This window comes from Aythya ferina (assembly GCF_964211825.1).
Source record: "Aythya ferina genome assembly, chromosome: 27".
NCBI lineage: Eukaryota > Metazoa > Chordata > Aves > Anseriformes > Anatidae > Aythya > Aythya ferina.
This window is the reverse complement of record NC_140310.1, coordinates 1,261,962-1,270,585: the sequence shown is the minus strand read 5'-3', so window position 1 is coordinate 1,270,585 and position 8,624 is coordinate 1,261,962. Positions and strand designations below refer to the sequence as shown.

Below are 8,624 nucleotides of genomic sequence, written 5' to 3'. Positions count from 1 at the left end.
GCTTGTATGTTCATACTCAAAGCCACTGTAGCATGTGCTTTGTATGCTCGGTGCACAAACGATACGCTTTACATCCAGAGACTCCGGTTATCTTGCTTTTTCACCACAAGGTGGCATTATCTGAGCTTTTATTTGGCAAGAAAAAATAAAACCATCCTTAATAATAACAATAATCACGGAGGGGAGAGGGGGACGGGAGGGGCGGGGGGGATTGAAACCCTCCCTGTCTTTTCTGAAGTCTGTGATAAAGCAAGATCTGTTAGGCAGCTGTTGCTCCTGTTAGAAAACAATGGTGCTGCTTTCAGAGAGCTGCAAGGGAGACTAAGGGTCAAGTCCCTTTAAAAAAAAAAAAAAAAATTAAATACAGTATTGTGCATCTTGAAATCTGAAACCAAGAAACAGAGGTGCAAGGGAAACAAGGGGGAAAGTCTTGCAATTCCTGAGGGCAACTGTTTCAAGTGGAGTTTTAAGGAGTAAAATACCTGCATATATACTTAAAGGTTATTGAATGGCTTTTGCGGAGAAGCCTGTGAAATAAAGGAGCTGTGGAAGAAGACATTTCTTTTTCTCGTCCTCTCTGGATATAATGGCTATTGCAAAGCAAACCATCTTCAGATTTTACTTCAAATGGCTCTTCTTAGCAACTTTTATGATAGCCTGTGATGGACAAGGTGGAAAGAGAGAGAATGGTGGTCCCGCCTGTTATGGAGGATTTGATTTGTATTTCATTCTAGACAAGTAAGTCGGTTCTACTCTTCTATTTGAAAGATTTTTATTTTTATTCTGGCATGAACTGGAATATCATATACTGATACAGAGGAGGTTTTCTTCAGATTTTGGTTTTGTAGAAGTCACCGTGTCCCCAGGGGACCTTCGAAACTCCTTACTACTTTGTCATTGTTGTTGTTGTGGTAACTTTGGTAGATCTAGTATTAAATGCAATTGTGCTTTGTAAATCAGATTTTTAGAAGTTTTGTTATGGCTGATACAAAAGCTTTATTTTGTACTTGACCCTGTAGTTTCTTAAAAGAATGGTTGGGACAAGAGCAGAACCTTGGTCACACCAATTTCCCGATGAACTGTGAAAGTTGAGGCACTCATAAAAGCAGAGCTGGGGTGTTATTGCAGGCATTAATTTTGTAGCTGAAAACATGGAGAAAATGCTCGCCTGCCTGGAGGTCTCCTTCTTCTCGTTGTCTCAGAACGAATTTTTGTGCAGCAAAGCAAGTAAAGACCAGGCTCTGAGAGGTTGGCTACTGCCTTAAAAAGGGTCTGATTTTGGCCATTGTGATGGAAAACAGCTAGAGTGTCTTATTCAAAAGAGAACTTTATTTTTCTCCTGGCTCCTGGCTGAGTCACATTTTCTTTGTTTCCTGTTAATCAAATGCATATTTTGACTGCTTAACTCTTTATACTGAAGATATCTGCCTACTCACTTTTTTATCACTAATTCTGATCTGGTACTAGTAAATTTGTCTGTTTAGAGGCCTTCAGATTTTAGTCTGAGCAATATGAACTAAATACATGCTGAACTTTGGAATGCTTTGAATTGAAGCAATACAACTTTTTTTTTTTTACTTTTTTTTCTTTTCTTTTTTTTTTTTTTTTAAGTGTAAAAAGTACAGCTAAAAAGATTCTCCTAACTTTCTTAATTAAGAATAGTTATTTTGAACCACAAGTTTGGAAATATTTGAATATATATGTGCCAGAGGCATAGAACTAACATTTATAACCACAAATTTCAGAGACAGGAAAGTATTTCAAGTTGCCAAAAGTGCTTGCAGATGAAGCTTTCTGTCTGATCCTCTTGAGCGTTTTGCAGTAGCAGCCACATTCCATTTGTATAAATGACTTGGAATTACATAACACTTTATTACAAAATACTGGGTAAAATGTAAGACTGAGACAAGTACACTGGATATTTTATTGTGCCAGTTATCTGAATACTTCAGGGAAAATATATTTTTTTCATTTTTTATTTTTATTTTCCACTTCATTGGGTGGAAAGATTGCCCTGTGTTGCGTTTTGTTGCTTTGGCTGGTCTCTTAGCTGAAATACCTCTATTGCTATATTTGAAAAACAAAGCATGATTTGTAATGCAGATAGCTTTTGCAAACTGAGTTTCCCTGAAAGCTGAAGCAGAACCAAAGGTTTTATCAAATCTGATGGATATGATTTTAACAACCACTTATTTCAAGCTCCTGTCCTCTTACTAAAAGACATGACTTTCTAGGCTTGCTCAAGGAAAGTTTAGGTGGAAATATGAAGCTTGGCACAAACTTTAAAGTATGCAAGCTACCTCAGTGTATATATCAAGGTATCCAAAAACCTCCTACTTTAACAGATGAAGGTTTCCTATTTCTGTAGTGTATTGTTTTTTGTTGGTGGTGTTTTTTTTGTTTGTTTTTTTTTTTTTTTTTTGTTTTCTGGTGCAGAACTGAAGAGGGTCTGATGCAAAGTTCATTGATTTAAAAAATTAGATGGTCTCTGGTGGAATTTGGAGGAGTCTGCAGATGGTGGGAGAATAGATTATCCCATATCCTTTATCTTTAAGACTTTCTTTCATTCTTCAGATGCTAAGCTCAAGTTGTATAAAATTTGGGTCTTATTCAGCCAGGGTTTTCTACTTTTCTACTGGGTTTAGAGAATGTCTACAAAAACGCTGCAGTGGTCCTGAATGCCTATAGAGACCTTGAGGTAAACTATGAAATTATAATAATAGATTCAGGGCTCATATTACTGATTTTATTTGCCATTGCTCAAAAAATAATTAAAGTACTGGTTTTAAAGGATACCAAAGCAGGTGAGATTTACATTCTGAAATATGAAATACTAATTTCAATGGTGGAAGGAAATCATTAAAATATTAAGCAACTTACTTTCTGGGATCAGAGGAGCAATAGAAAAAGAATAAACACAGCCCTGGAATTTACTGGTTCTAGAGCCACCTGCTGACCCTTTGCTTCATGGCCTGGCTGGACTGACTACTTAAGTCCATTTAGCACCCTGTATGTGTGTGCTGCTCGCACAAGTTCCAGCTGCACATAGTCCCTGTCACAGTGCTGGTTCTTGAAGCAAAATGCTGGCCACATGAAGGCCATTCAAAGTGAGCACATAATGCACTGAGGAAGAAGCAGGTGTTACAGGCTGTTCTCATGAAGTGATGCTCTTTCTCCCTGAAGCATTCTCTTCAGCAGACTCCTGCAACTATGCTGTGCAAACTGTTGAAGGGAAACCAGGCTTTTTCCGGCTGCCAAAATACAGCTGGAGACATGACTCTCTGCAGTTGGTAAGCTCAGAGGACCTGAAACAAATCTGCCACTTCTCATTGTTAAGAAAGGGAAAAAAATCCAGCATTCAGTCATTCAGAAATAATCCTGCTATGGTACGCAGACTTGATGTGCATATAATGAACAGAACAAAAGCTCGTAAGATAGCAGGTGGGCTTGCTGGTTTATAAAAGCATCCTTAATCTCTGTGCATGCACTTGCATGCCTTTCATTACTTCTAAGAGCAATGCTCATGGTTTAGGTAGCAATAGAGAAGGCCTGTCACACTGTGACCCTTGGACCTAAGGCTAGAAGAATTACTTTCCAAAAGTGTGGCAATGACACTCTTGAGGACTGTGGTTCACGTTGGGCCAGCTCCTTGCCAAGTAAATCAGGTCCTAGGTGGCATATCCTTTTGTGTTTCTGCTTGCTTTAACTGCAGCACTGAGACTCGTATACAATAAATGATAGGGAAACAAATGGCAGAAGATGGTGCCAAAGAGCACCTGGATGTGAGATAAGATAGAGTCTTAATTAAGATGGAAGAATGAGGAATCAATGAGATGATCATAGAATCATAGAATGGCTTTAGTTGTAAGGGACCTTAAAGATCATCTAACTCCAACCCCCCTTCCATAGACAGGGATGCCAACCCAAGGTCCCATCCAGCCCAGCCTTGAACACCTCCAGGGATGGGGCATCTACAACTTCTCTTGGCAACCTGTCCCAGTGCCTTTACAGTGAAGAATTTCCTCCTAATGTCTAATCTAAATCTATGCTCTTTTAGTTTAAGACCATTCCCCATTGTCCTATCATTATCAGCCTTCACTTCTCCAGGCTGAACGTGATGATGATCACAAGCATAAAAAAAAAAACATTTCTTTTTGCTGATATTGTTCAGATATTCTAAAAATACCATCCATTTGACTACTGAAGACTACTACCCACTGACCTAACTCTCATGGTATCTAGTGCTCTAGTATTTAATCACTCCATACAAGCGCAGTCTGAAGATCAGATGGAGGCAGCCCCCAGTTTAATTGATTTGTGGATAGGAAGGAAGGAATAATAATGGGTAAAACTTCTCAGTAATCTTTTGCTGTATTTGCTGTAAGTGAAAATCATTATTTCCTGTGTTCTTGACTGTTGTGTGTGAACATAGGAAGGATTTTATACCCACGTGTGGAAAACATGCAAGGAACTGTATGTGTGTGAAAGAAAATTTGGCTTTAAAGGATCCTTGGCAAAAAGAAGTAAATAATCCAACCTGTTTCCTGTGATCCCCTCATTATTCAGCCACATAGCTGATCTATTTTTAACTAGTTGTTAGACCCCACGTGGAGTACTATGTTCAGTTCTGGGGTCCCCAACATAAGAAGGACATGGACCTGTTGGAACAGGTCCAGAGGAGGGCCCCGAGGATGATCAGAGGGCTGGAGCACCTCGCCTATGAAGACAGACTGTGAGAGTTGGGCTTTTTCAGCCTAAAGAAGAGAAGGCTCTGGGGAGACCTTATAGTGGCCTTCCAATACCTAAAGGTGTCTACAGGAAAGCTGGGGAGTGACTCTTGGTCAGGGAGCGTGGTGATAGGACACGAGGGAATGGTTTTGAACTAAAAGAGGATAGGTTTAGATTAGAAATAAGCTAGAAATTCTTCACTCAGATGGTAGTGAGGCACTGGAACAGGTTGCCCAGAGAAGTTGTGGATGCCCCATCCTTGGATGTTCTCAAGGCCAGGTTGGATAGTGCTTTGAGCAACCTAAACTAGTAGAAGGTGTCCCTCCATTCTGTGATTCTATGATTCTAAACATAGTCAGTGAATCTGTGCTTCTGGAGTCACAGGCCTGGATCCAGAGCAATGTAAACATTCTGTATGGATGGCATGGGCCTGTGAGGATATAGAAGCATAACTCTTCTTTGTTTTGTGTGAGGGCTGAGGGAAGTTGGCAAGGTGGTGTGGGGAAATTTGCACATTCTTGTGTCTTTTTACTTGTTGCCTGAAGGAGTGTAATTCTCTTCTGTGTCTGTTGTAGTCACACTGATTGCAACCAGCTAATTTAGCATGTGAAATCATTGCCCATCAAGACCTGTGTATATGTTTTTAGTCAGTAGTAAATCCAACATAAACTATTCATTGTCACAAGTGGTGGGTGGGAACTGTCTTATAATGAGAGCTGAGTGTGCCTGCAGCACTCTGCACTTTGATCTAAGTTCAATCCATGTTTAGTTTTTTATTAGTTGTTAGTCAGGTATCCCAGGCCAATCAGGTAGAGAAGAATATTCTGTTCTTGTACTGTGTTAGGGCTTAGAGGTTTATCCTGCTCTAAACTGGGCCTCTATAAACTCTGTAATCTCAAATGTTTGACAATAGTTTTAGCGAGCTGTCTCGTGATGTTCAGCACAAGATATTAGTGTTTCCTCAAAGAATTGCATCACCTCACTAACATCTATCTATGTGCTATCTGGTCTTCTCAGAATTTCTCCTGAAGTATTTGGAAAGACAGAGAACACTTTTCATCTGTGTTATTTTTTTAAGAGCTCAATAAAATGTTGCTGCAAAACTTCACAGGTCAATGCCACCTCTGTCAGCTATGAGATTTCTTGAAGTTGGTCCAACACCAGTCTCTGAATCAGGTGCCTGTATATACCTCTGTCATCTGGAGCACACATAACTGGTGTGAAGTCTTTGTATAAGAGTTTGCGGGCTTGATTATGTTTTTGTCTAGTTTGTGAATTAAAAATAGCACTGTGAGTATTCTGAGAAGGTGCAATGGGAGAAATGGAAATAATGAGTGTAAAAAGTGCAAGAAAGACAAACTAGGAAGGTTTGAGTTGCTACAGCTTAGGGTTGTGAAGCATAATGTTTCAGTGAATAGGTGAAAAGCACCTGCTGGAGGGCTGAGCTGGGCCAGGGTGCGGCTCTCTGCCCCTGCAAACACTAAGCCATGTGGTTGGTCTCTGCCTTGGATTCAGTTTAGATGTACAAAATGCCAGCACATTTGACCACAGAAGGTATCATTCGCCTGTTAAAGGCATAATTTACTTATTCTTAATTTCCACGTGTTGAACTGTGGTGGTTTTACCCAGCTGGGCAGCTGAGCTCCACCACAACCACTCTCACTACCCCTCCTCGAAGAGAAAGGGAGAGAAAATACTATGGAAAGGGCTCAAGGGTTGAGATTATGATCACTCAATAACTATTGTGATGTTATACAATACAATATATATATATGTAATACGATACACAATACGATATACATATGAACATGATATACATATCATATAACACGAACACAATACGATATATATATATATATATACACACAATACAATGCAAAACACACACGGCATAAGGAAATTAGAAAAATTTACTACCTATTAATAACAAGCTAGAGAACTGAGAAACAAAAACTAAAAACACCTTCCCCCCATCCACCCTCTTCCACCTCCTCTCCTCAAGTGTTGCAGGGGAATTGGGGGTGGGGGTTGCAGTCAGTCTATAGGACTTTGTTTCTGCCGCTCCTTCACGGTCACTCTCTTCCCCTGCTCCAAACTGGGGTCCCTCCCATGGGAGAGAGTCCTTCCTGAACTGATCCTGCATGAGCTTCCCACAGGCAACAGCTCTTCAAGACCAGCTCCAATTATGGGTCTGTACCACAGGGTCCATCTGTCAGGATCAAAGTGCTCCAACATGGGACCCCACAGGCTGCAGTGCCCCACCATGTTACCTGCTCCTGCATGGTCTCCTATCTGTGGACTGCAGCTCCAGCCCGGAGTCTGCTCTAGTGGGGGTTCTCTACAGGCCGCAGCCTCCTTCAGGTCAGATCCACCTGCTCTGCCATGGGCTCCTCCATGGGCTGTAGCATGGAAATGTGCTGTACCACATTTACACCATACTGTAGTACACCACAGCAGCCTGCTCTGCCATGGTACACCATGGGCTGCAGGTTGTCAGCCTGCTCCACAAGGGGTCTCTCCATAGGCCATGGAGGAACTTCAGCTCTGGCACCTGGAGCACCTCCTGCCCTCCTTCTGCATGGACCTTGGTGTTTGCAGAGAGCTTTCTCACTCCTCCCTGTCCCAGCTGCTGTTGTGTAGCAGGTTTTTCTTTTCCCCCTTTCTTAAGTATCCTCTCACACAGGTACAACCAACATGCCTTATTGGCTCAGCCCTGAGCAGTGGTGAAGCCAGCTGAAACTGGGCCTTATCTAAAATGGGGCAGCTGCTGGATTTTTCTCACAGAAGCCAACACTTGCAGCCCTCCACTACCAAAACCTTGCCATGTAAACCCACTACATGGACTTTTCTCCAGCAAGAAATATTCACTCTGGAGCTTCAGGTTGTTTCTCCTTGGCGTTATTAGATGAGTGGGAAGGCTTCATTTAAGAAGCGATGGAGCTTTAAGTGCTTGAAGTTTTCTTCCAGAGGGCATAAGTATGGGAATGCTTGTGGGAGAGCAAAGCAAGGATGAAGTGGAGGAGGTGCAGAAAGAGCTGAATCCATGCTTGTATGGAGAATTAAAAAGCACCACTAAGTTGAAAATTATGCCCAGGCCATTTAAGACCAGCAGAATGAAGTTGCAAATGCAGACACTTAAACAGGATACGCTGTTGACTGGCACATCACTGAACTGAGCAATTGTTTTTTAAGCTTCGTTCTGGCAAATGCTGTTCTCAAAAAATGCATGACTTCAGAGCCATGGAAAATGACAAGCATTTTTACATGGCGACCTACATACCATATGTGCTCTGTGGCTGGATATCATTCTCAGCTGCCTTGCTGTAATAGTAATTTTAAGTGACAATCAACTTTTGTTCAGTGATTTGTAATTAAGTGGGAGGAATATTCACACTTCTAGGCTAGTGCTGCTTTTTAGGGCAGTATCCTGTTGCGAGTGAGGGCTGGATAGAACTTGTGTTGGTGGAGACTGATAGCTAAGCTTTCCTTTAACATGAAGTATAGTATAGTCTTTGTATCTGTTTGAGGAAAAGGTTGATTAGTGTATGCTTGTGAAACTGTCCTGCCTTCAGATGTGTGTTACCAGACAGTTCAGAAGATGAACATACTTTTTTTAGAGGGTTGTACGTGGTCTAAAATACCATACATTTCAATGAAGGAGGTAGTAATTGGTTTATGGTTAACATAGCCTTGGCTGTAATATCTTCTGGAGGCTGATGCAACCATTGCTCTGATGTCAAGAGCAAGTGCCGGGTTCTGGACCTGGGATGGGGCAACCCTGGCTGCATGTACAGACTGGGCAATGAGACACTGGAGAGCAACCCCACAGAGAGGGATCTGGGGTTTCTGGCAGATATCAAGCTGAACATGAGCCAACAGTGTGTCCTGGCAGTCAG

At 41.5% G+C, this 8,624-nt stretch overlaps 1 protein-coding gene across 1 annotated transcript in view; it reads left to right on the top strand.

Annotated features, from left to right (window-relative positions):
- Positions 1-202: 202 nt before the first annotated feature.
- Positions 203-8,624, top strand: part of ANTXR1 (ANTXR cell adhesion molecule 1) — a 123,763-nt gene continuing 115,341 nt past the window's right edge. The window contains exon 1 of the mRNA XM_084499710.1: positions 203-738. Within this exon, the coding sequence (XP_084355836.1) occupies positions 587-738 (152 nt within the window). The 5' untranslated portion in view covers positions 203-586. The remainder of the gene's footprint in view (positions 739-8,624) is intronic.